The 19,326-nt window shown below is 54.2% G+C and overlaps 1 protein-coding gene across 4 annotated transcripts in view; it reads right to left on the bottom strand.

Moving 5' to 3' along the window:
* Positions 1-19,326, bottom strand: part of PHLDB1 (pleckstrin homology like domain family B member 1) — a 53,573-nt gene that overhangs the window by 11,247 nt on the left and 23,000 nt on the right. For 2 of the 4 annotated variants that reach the window (XM_025355992.1, XM_025355991.1), the window contains 12 exons: positions 17,529-17,801; positions 16,953-17,093; positions 16,710-16,847; positions 13,453-13,608; positions 9,724-9,834; positions 9,472-9,561; positions 6,353-6,493; positions 4,822-4,962; positions 4,575-4,677; positions 3,096-3,390; positions 2,921-3,011; positions 297-443 (listed from right to left, as the gene is read on the bottom strand). In XM_025355992.1, coding sequence (XP_025211777.1) covers positions 297-443; positions 2,921-3,011; positions 3,096-3,390; positions 4,575-4,677; positions 4,822-4,962; positions 6,353-6,493; positions 9,472-9,561; positions 9,724-9,834; positions 13,453-13,608; positions 16,710-16,847; positions 16,953-17,093; positions 17,529-17,801 — 1,827 coding nt within the window. Of the gene's footprint in view, positions 1-296; positions 444-2,920; positions 3,012-3,095; positions 3,391-4,574; positions 4,678-4,821; positions 4,963-6,352; positions 6,494-9,471; positions 9,562-9,723; positions 9,835-13,452; positions 13,609-13,950; positions 14,080-16,709; positions 16,848-16,952; positions 17,094-17,528; positions 17,802-19,326 lie in introns of all 4 variants that reach the window. The other 2 variants (XM_025355990.1, XM_025355995.1) reach the window with 2 other exon arrangements.

The raw sequence follows: 19,326 nt of genomic DNA, 5'->3' as shown, positions 1-19,326 counted from the left end.
CATCTCTGGGACACCTATCCAGACCCTCTTCTCTGACCCTGGATGTCTGCAAGGTGGCCTGTCACATCCTTACAACCCACTACCCCAGCACACACACACACATTTGAACAGTCCTGGTAGGTCTATGTTTTGGGGTCAATGAGTCCCAGGTAGAATTCTGCTTGTGTTAAGCCAACAGCAATCTTTTCTGGAGTAGAACAGGTCTTACAGCCCAACACAGAAACCCTGGGGTCTCCCCACTTCTCTACAGCCCTCACCGTCAAGCCAACCACCACTGTGCTCCACCGCCCATTCACCTGGGAAAATTGTTTCTCCCGCATCTTGACCTCCTTCTCCACCAGCTGCTGCCTCCGGGCACTCTCACTCTGTAGCCTCCGTTCTACCTGCTCACGCCTCCGCCGCTCCTCCTCCAGGGCCTGCCGCCGCAGCTCCATCTCCCGCTCCTGCCCCCAAAGCCAAGGGGTCAGCACCTATGGCCATCCTCTTCCCCCCACTGGCCCTCGTCACACCTGGGCAGGGCTGCAGGAGGCATCCACCTCAGGGTAGTCTGGCATGAGGAGGCATCATCTTCAAAGCCCACCCTCTCCAAGAGCCCTGGCTGGTTAAAGAGAAATGCTTTAAGCATGACTGTCCTGACTTCAAACCCTGGCCCTGCTACCACTATGGGCTCTGTGATCCTGATAAAATCATTTAAACTTTGTTTGTTTGTTTTGTTTTGTTTTGTTTTTGAGACGGAGTCTTGCTCTGTCGCCCAGGCTGGAGTGCAGTGGCCGGATCTCAGCTCACTGCAAGCTCCGCCTCCCGGGTTCAGGCCATTCTCCTGCCTCAGCCTCCCGAGTAGCTGGGACTACAGGCGCCAGCCACCTCGCCTGGCTACTTTTTTTGTATTTTTTTTAGTAGAGACGGGGTTTCACCGTGTTAGCCAGGATGGTCTTGATCTCCTGACCTCGTGATCCGCCCGTCTCGGCCTCCCAAATTGCTGGGATTACAGGCTTGAGCCACCACGCCCGGCCTGTTTGGTTTTTTTTGTTGGAGACTGAGTCTTACTCTGTCACCCAGGCTGGAGTGCAATGGCATGATCTCGGCTCACTGCAACCTCTGCCTCCCAGGTTCAAGTGATTCTCCTGCCTCAGCCTCCCAAGTAGCTGGGATTACAGGCACCTGCCACCACGCCTGGCTAACTTTTTTGTATTTTTAGTAGACAGTTTCACCAGGTTGGCCAGGCTAGTCTCGAACTCCTGACCTCAGGTGATCCGCCTGCCTTGGCCTCCCAAAGTGCTGGAATTACAGGCGTGAGCCACCGCACCCAGACATTTAAACTTTTTAAGCCTCAATTGCCTCATTTGTGAAATGAAGTTAAGAATACTCATTCAGCCGGGCGCGGTGGCTCACGCCTGTAATCCCAGCACTTTGGGAGGCCGAGGTGGGCGGATCACGAGGTCAGGAGATTGAGACCATTCTGGCTAACACGGTGAAACCCCGTCTCTACTAAAAATGCAAAAAATTAGCTGGGCTTGGTGGCGGGCGCCTGTAGTCCCAGCTACTTGGGAGGCTGAGGCAGGAGAATGGTGTGAACCCGGGTGGCGGAGCTTGCAGTGAGCCGAGATCGCGCCACTGCACTCCAGCCTGGGCACTGAGCGAGACTCCGTCTCAAAAAAAAAAGAAAAAAAAAAAAAAAAAAGAATACCCATTCCTGGAATTATAGTGAAAATGAAATTAGATCATGTATATAAATGCCCATTACTGATTCCAGTAGGAAAGCACTCGAAAAATAAATGGGGCTCTGACAATTGTATCTGAATTCTCGGAACATGGGTTATCTAGATAACTTTTTTTGACAGCTAATATATAGTCCTTTCCCAATCACTAACTGAAGGCCTTTTGAAACTCCAAATTAGAAACATCTGCTATCGAACTTCAAACTTTATGGGCACAAAGTGACTACAGACTAAGGTCAGAACTGAACTTATAAAAGCCACTATAAAAGGATTTTAGAAGTCATTAAAACAAATAATTAAATACAGAGCATGTCAGTGATGCTTTATATGTCTTAATTACTAATAAAGACCTCCTATACCATTAACTCCCATTTACTATTTCTTCCCAGCTCAAAACTCAGCAGAATCTCCTTTCCCCACATTTGCCAGGAGATGCTTACACATTTGCCATACTTAGACATAAATAAGATAGGAGGCATTCTTTTCTGGCTGGTCCTCCATTCAAACTGTCAGTATCTGTTTTTTATTAAATCCCTCAAACTGCTGACCTTACTCTCTGTGTCCCACTCACATCTCAAACATGCACAGTGCCTCGAATGGTGGACACAGAACAGCTTCTGCAGATCCTTTATTTATTCTCCTTCCTAGGCACACATTTCATCAGCCTGCCTATGCCCAGGATAAACCACGGGTCCCTCTTTGCTGAATCCCAGCTCCATGCCCATGTGAAGGAGCTGTCAGCCCTCTCTGCTCCCAAGGCTCCCCAGCCAACACCTCTACTCTGACTTGGACATCTGCCTCCTCCTCTGGTCTATACTTCACCCACAGTTCCTGCCTTTCCTAACCAGTCCCAAGAGGAATGGCCTGCCATGCAGGTAGACAGGAATCAAAATTCCTGTAGTTGCCAAAAAGTCTACAGAAGTAAACATGCAAAAACTGGAAGTTTCCATACAAGAAATTATTGGTTGGAGAATGGTTACTGTGCTGCCTTCTCTGTTCCTAAGAGCCATGAAGTTGTAATCTCACCAAGGTTCCCTAAACCCGTTTGAGGAATACAACCTTTTAAAACATTTTCTACCCCAAGGGAATGTGGCAAGGCTAATATGGGTGGAAGGGCTTGAGGTGGAGCACAGGCCCTTGACAGGCAGCAGGCAGCTCTGTGCCCCATCACCTTCTGCCTCCCTGATCCAGGTCAGACTCACCCTCGACTCCATGAGCCGGTTCTTCTCTGCGTGAGCCTCTTTCAGCATCTTCTCCATCTCCTCGATCTTCCCCATGTCCAGACCACTCGCACTGGGGAGAGAAGGGGAAGAGGAGGTGCATCAAGGAGCTGAGGCGGTGGCTGAAGGAGGCTGTGGGCCCAGGCGTGGGGGGTACCTGGACATGTTGTCAGGGGAGCAGGCCGAGTTGCCCCCAGTGGAGATGCTGGTCTCCATGCTGTCAGAGCTCTCCAGACTCAGTGTATCGTAGGCGTGCTCACCCTCCTCCCCACGCTCCCGCCCCGCAGGCAGGTGGTGTAGGATAGAGTGGTGCATGAGAGTGGGGAAGCCCGAGGGGCCCGCTGGGAAGGGGGCTGCCCCGTGCAGGGCATCCCACTGGCACTGTGCCTCAGCTGCCGCTTTCTGCTTCAGCTCAGCCAGTCGCCGCCGTTGCTCTTCAATCACCTGTTGTCCTGCAGGAGAGACAGATGGGAGTCACAGTGGGCTCCCCACCCAGCTAAGGAGCAGGCCAGTGGCAGCACCACACACAGAAGGAGGGGCAAGCAGGGAGAGGTTAACACAGAGCAGCCCCCTCTCCCCGCAGCTTCCCTAAGGCCCCTGCAGCTCCAGGCCTGGCTGCTCTGCCAATGCTTCAGTCGCCTGCACAACCGGCCACAGATGCAGAGTCTGGCTTCAGTGCTCTTTCGCATCCTGAGTCCACATAGGACACCAAACCTACCCAAATAGTGCCCGGGCAGCATGACAGCCAGCTGGCTCCAGCTCACAACCAAGGCCTAAGTAGGTCTAGGCAGGATGCATGCACCCACCCTGCCTGCTGGAGAAGGAAGAAAGAAGAGATGGCGGAAACCCCATGAGCACCCAGAATGCCAATGCAGACCCCCCTGCGATGCAGAAGCAAAAGCAACAAACGCGGGAAAGAAGGCAGGGGAGACACGGTAGAGCACAGCTGAGGGCAGAAGAGAGGCCAGCTGGAGGGGTGAGGCCAGCAGACACCCCAACCCAGCTCAGCCTGGGACCCTGCCTGCAGGCAGTGGGGACCTGGGCAGGACACATCATGCTGATGCCAGGGCAGGGGCTGCCTGGCCAAAGCAATGCCCTCTGTGACCAACGTTCTACCTGCTGGGTCGTCGGTTGGGAGGGGCTCGGCGGGAAGCGACTCGACTGGCGTGGGGGACCCCGGGCAGAGGGTACGGTAGAGACACAGAGCGGGTAAGAGGAGAGAGAGGCACAGACATGGGCTTTCAAAACAACCAAATTGCACACAAGCAACAAGGACTCCTGGGTCCCCAGAGCCAATATCTCAGGCAACCATTTCTAGAAGTAATCAAATCCATCCCCTGCCTCCAGAGAGGGCAATGTCTAACCCGACTCAGGTCAACAAGCAGTTCCCTTATTGGCTAGGCTCTCTAGGAAAGATGTCACAGTCCCCTAGGCCCTTAGTCTCCCGCCCTGAAGGCTTTAGATAAATATCCAGGAAGCTCTTCTTTAGGTACCCACTCCTCTAAATCCTTTCTGCTCTGGCCTAGATCCCAATGAAAGGAAAAACATCCTGTGAAAGGTATGAACATAGAGGAAGCATGGCAACTATCCAGGGTCCCCTCAGAAGAGCAGGTGGGCTGGCGGGGCAGTCACTCACCCTTCTGTTGCAGAGCTAGTTGGCGCTTGGTCTCGATGTCCTGCAGCGTGGCTGCCAGGTTGCGAGGAAGGCTGCCCGTGCCATTCTGGGTGAGTAGAGCGCTCTGCAGAGGAATGGAGAGTTTGGACCTGGGCTCAGAAGGCCCTCACCCCCATTCCCAAGGCTTTTATGGGTGGTCTTGGCCTCTCCCCAGCATGGCAGTCTCCATTCCCTGCCACATGTGCAGCCCCACCCACTGTCCTCAGACCTTTGGGGAGGGGCTACGCCCCAGGGTAGCCACGCTGAGCTGGGAGGAGGAGGAGGAAGAGCCAGAGGAGGAGGGGAGGGGGCCACTGCGGGTCCGGGGAAGGGGGCTAGTGGCCTCGCCATCCATCTTGGAGCGGTAAACCTGGAAAGAAAAGATAGTGCCCAGTGACTTCTGGCTCCCCCATTGGCCACCTCCCCCATGTCACCTAGTCTGGCTGTGATCTGACGTATTACTCTGGCACTAGGCCTCAGGCCTTCTGGTTCTGACAACAAGCCTCCTGAGCCAGCCCAATGGCCAGATGCTATTGGCAGCTGCCAATTCTCCTTTCCATGCTGTTCCTCCCTGGGCCAATCCCTAGCCCAACCCTGGGTCTAAGAAAAGACCTGTAAACAGACCCATGCAAGGATTTAATGTCAGTCAGGCAGGGTTGTGCAGGAGACCAACTAGAAACTGGGTTCCCTCTGGTCCTAGCTCGGTCACACACCTCCCTACTCTGGGCCTTGGCTTCCTTCTCTGCAAAAGAAGGGGGTAGGACTAGACTAAATAATGGCCAAGCTCCCCTACAGCACTAGCATGTGGTAAATATGGCCCTTAGCGTCACAAACCCTGACTTGGCATAAGCTCTGCTACTTAGCTGTGTGGCCTTGGAAAGATTACTTATCTTCTCCATGCTCCAGTGTTTCACCTATAAAATGAGTTAACTTCATCTACCTCAAAGGCCTATGGTGATGATTAAGAGAATCAAAACATGTTAAAGTCTCTAACCAGCTGGGTACACAGTAGAAGTCTTATATGATCAAACTCCTCCCCAAGGAAACATGAAATTTTAGCTGAGGTCACAGTCTTACAGATGCAGTGCCTTCACTCAACGGATGATCTTAAATGGTCAATGTCAGGCACTGCAGCAGGTCAGTGGAGGAAACCTAAGGAGAAGACTAGCCCAGCTCCCTTTCCCACCCCATGGTCAGTTGCTTGCTGCAGGTTCAGGTAGGCCCACGCCCTCCATGGCAACTCTGAGGAGGCTTGGGCTCTCACTTCAGAGTCTTTGCCCCTTGTTTTCTGCTTCCAAGTGTCACTGCTGGAGAAACCAGGAGAACAAGCAGAAAAACCAGGAGAACAGCAGTTCTCCCAGGACACACTAGTTCCAGTTGCCACAGGCCCAAGAGCCTGTCAGGCCCCCAGACTGGGTGAGAAGCTCTGGGTGTTGGGAGCTGCCAAGCATAGGCCAGACCCACAGCCTAGCTCAGCACAGGGCACTGAACAGATCTCAACCTGACCACAGCTCCAGAATCCCCTTCCACCAGACACTCAATCAGACAGTTTTAGACTATGGAGGCTGGCCCTCTGGTTGCCCAAATGCTAGGATAGCTGCCCAAGGAGTGACTTTCTCAGGGCCCAGAGGTGCCCTCATTGCCCTGACTGGGCTGACACCTCCACTCAAGGTGGTACGGTGTGGCTGATGGATTGGCAGGAGGTATCAGAGTGGACAGGTGCAAAGGCTGGGGAGGATGGGCAGTGAAGGAGGGGTTACCTGCAGCTGACGGGAAGCTTTGGCGGGCAGAGGCGGGGGAGAAGAGTGAGGGGAGGCTGCAGTGGGGCCAGTCCCCAGCCCGGCCATCAGCTCCTGGTACCACTGCTCTAAGTCTACAGCAGGGAGCAGCAGCTTCTCCATCTGGAGGTGGGAATGGGGAGGGGAAAAGGGGACAGGAGGGGAAGGATGGAGAGGAAAGGCCAGGAAATAAAGGGAAAGGAAAAGGCAGGAGAAGGGAGAAAGAAGAAAGAAGAGGAAGAAGGAGGGGAAAGGTTAAAGGAAGGCCATATCAGGGAAATGGACAGGAAGGTGAAGGAAGAAGGGGAGGAAGGAAGGGAGAAAGGAGAGCATCAAGAAAAAGAAGAGAAAAACAGTGAGACAACAGTTGCCCTGAATGTACTAAGGGCAAAGAGAAACAGTCAGGGTACAACTTCCAGACCACAGACATGTGCTACACCAGCCATGAAACCAGCCACCAGACAGAGCCTGCAGGCACTGGGCACTCCCCTTGGGCTGGCCCAGAGCCAGGAGGCCAGGTGAGCAGGAGCAAAACACACACGGAGCACACCAGTCGTGGGTGGGGGTAGCAAGAACTCACAGACCACCAACCTTGGGTGAAGGCGTGATGGAAGCAAACGAGGAGGAGGGCAGCATGGGAGGAAGGCAGGTGGTGGGAACCAGGTCCCGGGAGGCGGAGGCCCAGGGAGAAAGGCCTGGCACAGGGGCTGGGGGCATGGGCGAGGTGTCCCGCATCACCTTTAGCTGCTCAAGCATCACGTACTTGGGGCAAGGCCAGATGCAGGAGGGAATATAAGAGATTAATGGAGCTAGAATACATAAGATGGCCCTACCCACAGGGGAAGAGAGGGAAAGGACAGGAAGTACAGAGCCTGCAGCCTAGGAAAACCAGAGTCCTCTCAACTCGATGCCCTCATCCTAGAGCAGAAGGCCTGCCCCTTCCCAGGCCATAGGAGCTGAAGAAAGCTCCCAAGGCCCCAGGGAAGAAAAGAAACCACTCCCAACCTCCCCTTATACAGGCTGCCCTTCTCCCTCTCTGTCGAACACAGATCCTTCTGTCCCCCCAGCTCCACCCAGGCCCAAGGGGGAATCTAGGCCATCCATAAAGAGGTCCTTGGGCATTGGTGGGCACCCTCAGTGGCCGGTACCTCACTGTCAGGCAGGGGCTGGGCGAGCACACTGAGGGGGGTGGCAGAAGCATAGGGGTCCAAGCGGGAACACAGCTGGAAAACTTCTGCCAGGGTCACATATTCCTGGGGTGCCCAGTGGAAGGGGTAGGGGTGGGCAAAGAAAGGGGTTAACAGGGTTCAACAAGGTGCCCAACATCCCAAACTCCATGCCAGGCCACAGGGCCATCACTCCAGGTCAATACAAACTCCAAGGCAGGGGTAGGGTGCCTGCTATGCCCATAGATGGCTGCAAGGAGTGACAGAGACCAGAAAAGGGCAGCAGAACCAACAGTCTGAAGGCTCCTCCTGCCCCTCCACTCTTGGAGCCACCTTGGCATCCAGTCCTGCCCCAAGCAGACCCTGAAGGCCCATACCTGAATTCGCCCTGGGCTGGGGACAGGCAAAAAAGCCCACAGAAGGCCTTCTAAGAGTACACTGAGGATCAGAACCCAGCTCCCAGAGAACCCCCATCCCCAACAACCTGGCAGTCCCCAGTGGAGCACACACATGCAGCATTGGGCACCAGTCACACCATTCCCCAGGGTCCCCTCACACCCCATCAGCCCGGGCAGGAGCTAGAAACAGGTGGGGAAAGGTAGAGACATCACCAGGGCCTGAGCAAGATGGGCTGTGAGAAAGAGGCCTTAGCAAGGAACAGCTAAAAGCCTAGCAGAAAAATGGGCCTACTGCCCAAGGTGAGTCCTTGGAAAGATGCCAACACATTCAACTGTGGGTTGGCAGAACAGGGACTGTCGTATTCATCACCTGTCCTTAGAAACTGAGCTTATCTGGGTGCTGGGAGCATGGTAGATTTCCACAATGCATGCTGAATCAAAGCGCAGGATCATAAGCCTGCCCTACCCAAGGCCCACCCAGGCCTAGCTCTAGAACCAGGTTGTCCTCTGGGGTCATGGAAAAGAAAAATGAGCCAGAGGGTCCAGCATGTTGTGAGAACTGATGAATGGCAAGCAGAATATAGGCAAATTAATATGCAATTCAATGGGTTGCCCAGGCACTCTATGGAATGGCGGCATGGCACACTCACACACACTCTCCCAAACTCTGGCCAGCCAAGAAACTATCACCACATGCCCTTCAGCTAAGCCCTGGGAGGAGCTGTAGGCAGGGGCTCAGCGGGCAGGCAGGCAGGCAGTGGGCAAAGCAGAGCACGCAGTTAGCTGTGATTACCTCTTGTGCTTTGGGGCAGAGAAGAGTGGAAGCAGGTGGGGTTAAAGAGACAGAGGAGGCCCCAGCCTGAGAAGACCCTGGGAAAAGGCCCAGAGCCTTAGTCCCCAGCCCCATCTCTGAGGACTCGGAGATGAGCAGCTCGGCCTACAGAAAGGGGACATGGTGAGGGGCTGCATCCCTCACACTTGGCCCAGTTCCCCACCCCAGGCCTAAATTGTTTGTGTAGTGAGGCAGGGAGGGAGGGAACGAAGTTGGTAAACCAGATATGTTCTATTTGGAACTCACACACCAGACATACAGACTTGGGACGAACCACTTAAGGGGCCTCAATATCCTCTTCTGAGACAAACGCCTAACTCAGGACTGAAGCCCAGGAGCCCCAGGATCAGCACTCCTATATCCACATGCTCCCCTTCAAGGTGAGTCCATCCAGCCCAGCCCCTACTAAGCCTCTGAGCTGTCTACCCACCCAACCCAGGCCCCTGAGTCCCCCCACATATATTCAGCCACCAAAAACAGGGAAATCAGTGGGCTCCTGGGAACTCCAAAGGCAACTAAACAGAGGCAGCTGGTGGCCATGGAAGATCAAATCCCAGAGCTTGGGGCCATTCCTCCTCAAATCTCTCCCATTCAGGGAGATGCCCCCATACAACCTCAGCCACTGGGGTGAAAGTGCTGTGTGTTACTCAGAGCCTCCCAGGACACCCTCTGGGCCTGAAGCTGGGGCTAACCCAATCATGATACCTCTTTGAGGGTCGATGTAGTCTTCGGGAAAGGCCTGCCCCCTGTGAGTGAGTGGTATCTCCTTTCCAGCACAGTCAGTTTCTCCTTCTCCTGCAAGCCCAGAATGGCAGAGAGTCAAAGAGGAGTGGGAGCCACGAGATTGTGTGACAGGAGCCCTGTGCTCCACCCCAGCACGTTTGCACCCCAGCCCTTCTGCACTCCCCTCCCATTTACCCTACTCAAAATCCCCCAGCCCAACCTGAGGGACCCTACCTTTTGCAGCAGCTGTAAGGAGGCATTCTTGTCCCGGGCCAGGCGTTCTGACTCTTGCACGGCCTGAGCCCGGATCTGCCCAGCCTGACTGTCCAGGACGGCCAGGCGCTCCTAAAGGAGATGGGGTGGTTGATCAGGCCCTGGGGAGACAGGGCTGAGCTCAAGGTGAGAACTAGCTGGCTCTCCTGCCCAGAGACTCAAGGCTCAGGTGAAGGGGATCAACCAGCTCTTCTGCTTGGCCTCAACTCACCCTAAGAAAACACAGGCTGCCATGTGGGCTCCTTCCCTCAGGCCTTCCTCCCTCCCTAGACCAACGACCCCTGTGCCATTAGGCACACCACTCAGATCCTCTAACCTCCCTTCCCTTACCCCACAACCAATGGGTCCCAAAGCCTAGAGACACTCCATCTGCCTCATTCTCCCTGTCCCAACTCCACTTGCCACCACTCAAATCCAGGCCCTCTGCTTCCCTGGTCTGGACCTTCTCACTAGCCTCTGCTTCCACTCTCTCAACTTCCTGATTCACTCCACACTGTCACAAATGTCTTCCTAAGATGACTTTGAGGTTTGTTTGCTTATCTGAATTTTCTAATCTTTCTAAAAAGAAAAATTACTTTCTAAAAAGGAATATTACTTGAATAATTTTTTAAAAATCCACAAATAAGGTCAGATCATGCCTCTCCTCAAAATCTTTCAGTGGCTCCTCATTATACACAGAATAAAGCACAGACTCCTTACCAGGCATTCGGGGCTCCCAAACCCTTTGCAGCTCCCCTCCCTCCTACCGCCTCCATGTCCTCTCAGCTCAGTCACACTGTACACTCAGCTGTGTAGCTGTAAACTCTCAGGCCTTTCTTATGTCACTTCCTTAGGCCAGAAGAGCTGTCCCAATCTTCTCTACCTATCAAGAGCTTACTTATCATCTAAGATTAGACCAAATGCTACCTCCTCTCCAAAGCCTCCCTTGATTGCCACTCAATTTCTTTGCTCCTTCCTCTGTGCTCACATTCTTCTGTATCACCATCTGCCTCTATTATTGTTATTTGTGAATATATCTGTTACCACTACCACCACCCTGCCCCAAACATAAGATCCACATTGTCTTTTCTGTCTTTATACCCTCAATAGGGCTTTTAGAACAGTACCTGGCTCAACAATCATGTGCTAAAAGGAAATGAAAAGATAATAAGGGGGAAGGATGAGGGATAGGAAAAATGGGCTGGGTTAATCCCAGGAGGGCTTCCTGAAAAAGGCAGCCTTAAACCACCACCCTTAGGAGCAAATCATGGGAAAGGAAGAGTTAAAGAAGGATGATGTCCTAAATCTGGGGTCAGTCCAAAAGAAGACCAAAGTAGGCCGGGCGCGGTGGCTCACGCCTGTAATCCCAGCACTTTGGGAGGCCGAGGCGGGCGGATCACAAGGTCAGGAGATCGAGACCACAGTGAAACCCCGTCTCTACTAAAAATACAAAAAACTAGCCGGGCGTGGTGGCGGGCGCCTGTAGTCCCAGCTACTCAGGAGGCTGAGGCAGGAGAATGGCGTGAATCCAGGAGGCGGAGCTTGCAGTGAGCCGAGATCGCGCCACTGCACTCCAACCTGGGTGACAGCGTGAGACTCCGTCTCAAAAAAAAAAAAAAAAAAAAAGAAGACCAAAGTAGGCTGGCCGGGTGTAGTGGCTCACGCCTGTCATCTTAGCACTTTGGGAGGCTGAGGAGGCTGGATCACCTGAGGTTAGGAGTTTGAGACCAGCCTGGCCAACATGGTGAAATCCCATCTCTACCAAAAATACAAAAATTAGCCAGGTGTGGTGGGGGGCACCTGTAATCCTGGCTACTTGAGAGGCTGAGGCAGGAGAATCGCTTGAGCCCGGGAGGTGGAGGTTGCAGTAAGCTGAGATCATACCATTGCACTCTGGCCTGGGTGACAACAGCGAGACTCTGTCTCAAAATCAACAACAACAACAAAGTAGGCTAGGCAGTAATCCTCACTGCAAGAGCCGCCATCTACTAAGAACCCATTAGGAGCCAGGAACTCTGCTAAATGTTTTGCATTTGTTATGTCATTTAATAAGCTCCCTTATGAGGCAGCTGCATTTATATCCATTTTATAGGTGAGAACACCAACATATTTAGAAGCTAAGATCTCTTAGCCAGCTAAGTGGTAGAGCAAGGACTAGAATCATCTATTGAACTCCCAGGCCAGTACTCTGAGCCACTCTGAATCAGAGTGGAAAGGGCAGGGGAGCACAGGGCACCAGGGTAGACAGAGCCTAGGGTGGGACACTAGGGTCTGAGAATGAAAGCTGGATAAGGTTCCTAAGGAGAAGCATGGGGAAGAATGTGATACCCCAGGTCCCAGGGGTTGAGCTCCGGTTTCCCAGGAGCCAGAATGGGTGTGGGAAGAGGAATCCACTACTGCCAAGCCCTCCCAAACTTCCTGGAGCTTATACTCACCAGAATCCCAAGGGGATGAGATTAGCTGATCTACAGCTCCCTACCTCCAGGAAGAAGGAGGAAGAGGCTAGAGAAGTGCCCACCCCTAGCCTCAGTGCAGTACAGTAGAAGGAACATGGGATTTGGGCCAACAGGCCTGGGTTCCAATTCTGACTCTGAAGCTTATATTATGGGAGGCTTTGGGCAAAATGTGTAGCTTCTCCTACTCCTAGTTTCCTTGTCTATAAAATGGGGATAATAGCACTTCTCTTGTGATACCATCCTAAGGACAGCATGAGGTAATCCAAGGAAGGCTCCCAGCAAGGTGCCTGACACACACTCATGTGCTTAGGTGTGTTAATTTTCTTCCTTCCATTCATCAGTCAGTGCATTTGTAAGACAGCAGCTCAGGGAGAGAAGCATGGGATCTGGACTCAAGGAAAGTCCAGCAGCTCCCCACTTACCACCAACCCCAGGCTAGCCAGCAAATCTTCTAAGTCGCCAATTTTAGACACCCCTCCCCAATCTCACCATGCTCACTTCCTCCACACTAACTCCAGTCAGGCATAATGTACATGCATGTGTGCATGTGCCTGGCCACAAGCTTCAGCCATAATGGTGGAAGCTGCTTGAGCCATCCTCTCCAGTCCCTCTCTCACCTCTTCCCAACCCTTACTAACACATACCTCCTCCCAGCTTTACTCCCCACCCTCACACACAGGCACCTGCGCCACCATCCTGCGGTCTGGCTGAGATCAGGAGCAGACAATCACAGTAGCTAGCGTGTCAGAGCCAACCAGGCCACAATACGCAATAACCCTTGTTTTACAGCTCGGCCAAGGCAGGACGGAGCCATGGCTGGAACCCAAATGAATGCCCTTTCTAGCGCCCCTAGCTGGCTCTAATATCCAGATCTCAAATCTTTCTGTGTGTCCCAGCACTTCCACCAGACAAGAGCTCTGCACGCACGGGGCAAACCTCCTCCTCCTTCATCTTTCACCTTCCTGACAGGCCAGTGCCAAGCTCTGAATGGGAGCAGAATCCACTTTCCACTGGAAGACCGAGGGGAGTCACAGCTTAATAATAATAGCTATTCTTCACCGAGTGCTTACTACAATCACATCTTATTCTGTCTTTACATCTTGTTTAATTCTCATAACAACCTGTTATAATTCTCATTTTACAGACAAGGAAACCCAGGCACAACAGGGGAAGTTAACTTTTGTGAAGTCACTGGGATTCAAACCCAGGTCACAGGCCTCCAACAGCACGCAGCAGGGAACGGGGTGGGGCACACCTTCCTCTTGGTGATGCTGCGGAGCAGCTCAGCCTTGCTCCGGAGCAGCCCCTGACCGGCCAGCTCACGCTCCTCCTCCACGCGGCTCTCCCGCTCCAACTGCTGGAACTCCAAGTCCTCAAAGAGCTTTGTCTCAGTCTCCAGGGCCTCTGCCTCCTTCAACGACAGTGACAAAGGGGGTTGGGTGGTGCTTGCCATGCCACTCTGCACCTGGGAGGCCAGGCCACAGGGGCATGCGTTGTATGGGGCTGGACCCGGGGAAATTGGGTAGGAAACCTGCCTTCACCCAGCTCCCGCTGTACTTGGCCTTGCCCTTTCGCGGGCATCATGGCCTGGAGCGCTGACCCCCCAACCTTCCCGGTTCCCTCCAAGCCACAGCACCGACCCTGGTGTCCGGCAGGTACTGCAGGGGCCAGGTGGTCCCGTCCCACCGCTCTCCTCTCTTCCTTCTGGGACGTGGCCCGCGGGGGCCGGGGGAGGGGGGGCGGTGGAACTGACCCTTCTCAGCTGCTCCTGTAACTGTTCCCGCACTGACTCGGGGCAGTTATCGAGCTGCGTCTGGAGCTCGGCGTAGAGCGCCTGGCGGGCCTCCAGGTGCCTCCGTCCCGCGGCCAGCTCCGCCCTCTCCTGGTCGGCGGGAGGGCAAGGGAGAGGGCGGGGCACAGGGGAGAAACAGAACACACACTCCTCAACTCCGGCCCGGCAGCGGCGGGAGGGGAGCGCGGGAGGGAGGCCAGGGCGGGACAGATTGGAGGTCGGCAATGAGGGTTGAGAGAAGAAAAAAGGCTGAAATCAAAGAGGAGAATAACCAGGTGAGGAGAAGAAAAGAGTAGAAAGGGAAAGTGAGGAGGGAAAGAGGTGAAGAGGCAGAGGGCCCGAGGCCAGGAGCTGAAGGGTAACACAGCAGTCAGAGGTGCAGGGGGTGGGGTAACACAGGCAGAGGTGTGGGGGCAGGGCACAGATTTTGGTCTCCTGGGGTCCCTTAAACTGAAATTGTTGGGTAGGTCCTGAGAAAAGGCCCTCTGTTTTCTCTCCAAACCAGTCAAGGCTGGTTCCGCATCACAGAATCGGAGCCTCCAGTTCTCATCCCTCCCCTTCTACCACAGCCCAGAGACCAAAATTTAACCCAGGGTAAAAAGTGATGGTGAAGGTTAAATCCAGGGTTGGGCGTGAATCAGGAGCTGAGGATGTTAAAGCAGTGTGGCAGAGGGGACCCCAGCCCAACACCCTTGGCCTCCCTCCCCTCCTGCCCAGGGTCAGGGTGGGGTGTTGGCCCTGCAGGCTGAACTTCAGGAATAAGGGTTGCAATTAGTTCGGGCCCTTGTCATGGTAGTAAGAGTCCCAGGAGTGGGTACAGAGGGGGTGGACTGTTCTGTCTGGGGTGAGATGACACCTCTGAGGGCGGGAAGGGGGATGAGGGGAGGGTTTGGTGAGTCACCCCTCAAAGGACAGGCAGAGGAGAAACTGTGATTACTGATTCCAAAGTCAGAGTGGAGCCATGGGCTGGGGGCAGGGGAGGGAAGCTGAGTGAACCCTCCACACCACTGCCATCACTACCACCATCACCACCACCACCGTCACTACCACTGCCTCAAATAACTTCTTTCTTCCCCACAGAGAAAGTGAAATCCAGGCCTCCAAAACACTCCAGGTCAGCGGGAAACGAGATTAGGCAGGTTCCTTCTGAAATGCTGAGCTTTATCCCTGGGAGTGAGGCCCTGTGCTGAACCCAGTCACTCCCACCCCTCTACCCAACTCATCTACCCATCCCCAGAGAGGAGGACCTGATCAGGCCAGTTGCTGAGGTTTAGGTGCTTCCTCAGCCTTGGACTCAGGCTGTAAAATACCCTGTGTTATAGGTGGCTCGGGGTGAGGGGAAGAGTAGGGGCTACCCATTACCAACCTCTGATGGGTATCTGAATTTAGGAAGCCCCAGGGGAAAGCTAGGAAGGGTAGCCACTGTGTTGGCAGAGAAGTCCTGTTCAAGCCCTCCAAGACCATGCCCACAACTGGGCCTCCTTGCTCCTTGGCTCCAGAAGGCAGGCAAGGGAATAGGTGGAAGACAGCCTGGTCTGCTGTACAGGAAGCTGCCAGGAAGCTTCCTTGAGTTATCTCATGCTGTCCTCAGACAGTAGCCTAAGACAGCAGCCTAGGCTTTCCAATGGGAAGAACTTCAGTCTGAGCAGCTCCACAGCCAAGCATTTCCCCCACCCTTATACCCCTCCTGCCAATGCCCCCTTGAGTAAAGTTGAGCTACCAGTCCTCCTGCCAATTCCTTTCATATCAAAACTCTGGGGTCCCACACCAAGAAAAGAAGGAGGCAGCATTAGAGGGGAGAGGCCAGGGGCACGGAGGCACCCATTGAGTTAGTGCAAAAGCGGGCATGGCTCAGCCCTACCTGGGTGGCACTGGCAGTTAGGGGCATGCGGAAAGCCCAGGTCAGTGATTAGAAGGGGCGTTAGTGTAGGCCTAGTTGGCAAGCATGAAGTTAATTTGGCACAGAATTTGGGAGTGTGGTTTTGGGGGCCAGAGCCAAAGCTCCAAAAAAACCAAAAAAAAACCAACGGGTCAAAGAATTTTTAAGATCCTCAAAATTGAGGGCAAGAGGAAGAAACTCAAAAAATCCAGAAGGAAAATTAAATTATTGGAAAAATACTGTCAGATCCAGAAATAGATGACCCCTCTCCACTTCAGAGCTTTTGGCACGGTGTTGGCCATCCGGGAGTGGCCCCTGCAGGCTGGCACGAAATCTGAAAGGGGCAGGGGCAGGAGCTAAGGTCACCTGGGACAGGAGGCTGCAGATCCTGAAGGCTCAAGGGAAGCAAAGGCCCGAGGGTCATCTCCCAAAGATCACAATGTAAGCACTTGTGGCATGCTTGGAGGGAGATGTTCTCCAGATGGTGGGACCCAAACTTGAATCACTCCCCAGTGTCAGTCCCTCGGGCTGTGCTCACTGCCCAAGAAGGGGCTTTGGCACTTCCTAGAAGGGCCTTAAAGGGCCTAGGATGGCAGGCACCCAGAGGTAGCACACAGACCCAAACAGAGGAGACCCCAGACAGCAGCCCAGCCCCTGGCAGTGCCCTCCAAGCTGGTACCTTCCACAGAGGAGGACAAGTCACCCTGTCCCTGGAAGGCCACAGAGACCACTTGTACTGCAGAATGGATGATGAGGTGAGGGGTGCAGGGCCCCAGAGAAGACGTTTCTCCTCTCCCAGGCCACTGGTACCCAGCACTAAGCCGGGCCAGGTGTGGGTTACCTTGTCCCTCTCCTTCTGGATGCCTGTCTCCAAGGCCACCAGCTTCTCCTGCAGTTGATCCACTGCCTTCTGCTCCTTCTGCAGCAGTGCCCGCTCTGCCTCCCTCTCTCCCTGCAGCAGTGCTCGCTCCATTTCGGCCTGGGGGCAGACACCAGGGTCCCCATCAAAGCAGATGACTGTGGCCCCTCTCTGGGGCCTTCAGTTGGCCTAGGGAAGAGTCTAGCTAGGGCCTTCATGGCTCACCTCTCGGGCTGACTCCTGCAGCTGCTGCTCTAGCTCCTTCACACGGACCTTGAGCTGCTCCACGCGCCCCAGCACCTGAGCCCGCTCCTCTTCTAGGGCTAGCACCTCTCCCTGGAGCTTGGTGCTAGGTGTGTCTTCATGCTGGAGGGGAGGGAAGCTATCAACTGAGGAAGCCTAGAGCCTTTTGGAGTCAGACCAAGAAAATGGATCACCTGTTCCTCCACGCACTTGCTGAGGAATAGCTGGACTGAGACAGGAGGCTAATTCCCTGCCCCCCCCACCCCTACCTTTGAGGGGAGCAATAAGGGCTCTGCTGAAGATAATAAAGATTTACCACTGAGTGCCAGGCCTGGGTGGAGCCCCATGGAAAGGCAGGTCATAAAGCATATTTATAGCTTGGGAAGCTCATCAACACCTCCCTTCTCTTCCTTGTCTCATTTCTGCACCTCTGCTCTCGAATCTCTTCCCAAACTTGATCCTTCTCCTCACTGGACCTTGGCATTCAATATACTAGCCTCTTCTGCCCCCAGCAGGTCCAACCTCAGCCTCTTTGTCTTGCCTACCCCTCCATCTCACCTCCTGCTGGGTGCTCTCAGTGCTGCTGCACTCCTCCTTGAGATTTTCCTCATCTGAGCGCTCCATACTCTCCCACAGGCGTTGGGTGGCAATTCCAGGCTCCTCGCTGCTCCGCCCAGAGGCCCCTGCAAGGCCTCGTGAGGGCCTCCGGCCTGCCAGTGCCAATGCTACGGTGGCCTCCCCAATGCTGGGGAGCTCCCCGGCCTCAGATCCCCCATCAGCCCGGCTGTATTCGGCACACAGGTTCAGGATGGTCTCCAGGCGCTGGCGTTCCTGGGGAGGATGGACAGAGCAGGACATGAAGGGGAGGAAGCTGAGCCCTGGTGGGGACAGCGCCAGGTTCAGTATCCTGTCAGGAGGGAGAGCAAGGTTACTGGTGGCTAGGTCATCAGTGTCAAGTCAGGAGATGCCTGACTCCAAGACCTGGGGGAGGCAGAGGGAAATAGGGTGCCCCAGAAGTGGGCAGGAAGAACCAGGCTGTTGTGCCACCTGTCCACATGGCACAACAGCCTGGTTCTTCCTGCCCACTTCTGGGGCAGCCCCTTCTGTCTTCCTGTTCCTTTCTTTTTTCAATCTACCCCAGGACAGGGCTTCCTCATGGACACAAAGGAACACACCAAACACATACGGAAACATACTGTTAAGTAGACTACAGACCACAATGAGACACAGATAAACTCGGGTGCTCGTCCTAACGCAGGTACACACAGAACTACAGACACAAGGACACACACTGACACACCAGCATTGATGCACAGGCACACCAGGACACAATATGTGCCCTGGACTTGCATTAATAAGCAGGTACAAAGACACCAGCCCTGACATGCACAAATGCACACTGATGCACACTCACAGATAAACACAGTCTAGCATACAGACAGGTGGGCACGTATGCAGACAGACAGGGCTGGAAAACAGACCCACAAGCCCACAGGGACCAGACACCCAACCACAGACACACATGGAGAAGAGGTAAACCAAGGACATGGCCCTCTGTCCCCACCTCAGCTCCAAGTTACCTTCAGACAGCCCTTGGCTGTTTATCAGCAGGATGGGCTGCTACCAGTCCTTGAATGCCCAGGCCCATGAGTGAGTACTCCCATGGCCCTACCACTTCATCCACCCCTCTCCACATACACACCCACCCAGATACAGTCACCTCTCAGGGGCCTAGGAAGTAAAGAAGGGATGATACAATCGCATTCCTGGTCTTTGTCGCCTTCTCCTGCAGGCCTATCTATAGGCCTGAAGCCTGGCTTGTGAGGCTCCCATGGCTCTCTAGGGTCCCTAGATCTCCTCAAGTGTCTCTCACCACTTACAGTTTGGCCATGAACCCAAACCGCAGGAAGTGGAGAGAAGGCTGGAGAGGCGTTCTCATACACTTACCCAGCTTCCCTCCTGTTGCTTGCCCAGTTCCATGGCAAAAAAAAAAAAAAAAAAAGGAACAGAGCCTCGGCACCTGGGAGGCTGGGCCAGTGCCTCCGCCCCTGCCCCAGGACCCAGATAAGCAGCCTGGTTGCAGTGGGAGGGGCCGGGCGGGCAGCCTCCAAGACTTAAAGTGGCAGGTGAGGCAGGTCAGGACTAGTGGTAAGATGTGTGCTTATGTGTGGGAATAGGGTTGGGGAGACTGATGGAGTTGGGGGAGACTGTGCCTGCCACTCTGCCTGTGCCAGGCTTACTGCCCCTTCTCCAGGATGAGACCCCAGCTTAGAATGGCCATGCATTCCCATCTAGACCAATGCAAAAACAGTGAAGAGAAGATGCAGCAGGCCGGGCGCGGTGGCTCAAGCCTGTA

Source organism: Theropithecus gelada, chromosome 14 (assembly GCF_003255815.1).
Source record: "Theropithecus gelada isolate Dixy chromosome 14, Tgel_1.0, whole genome shotgun sequence".
Classification (NCBI taxonomy): Eukaryota; Metazoa; Chordata; class Mammalia; order Primates; family Cercopithecidae; genus Theropithecus; species Theropithecus gelada.
The sequence above is the reverse complement of the archived record's forward strand: the minus strand, read 5'-3'. Positions and strand labels throughout refer to the sequence as shown.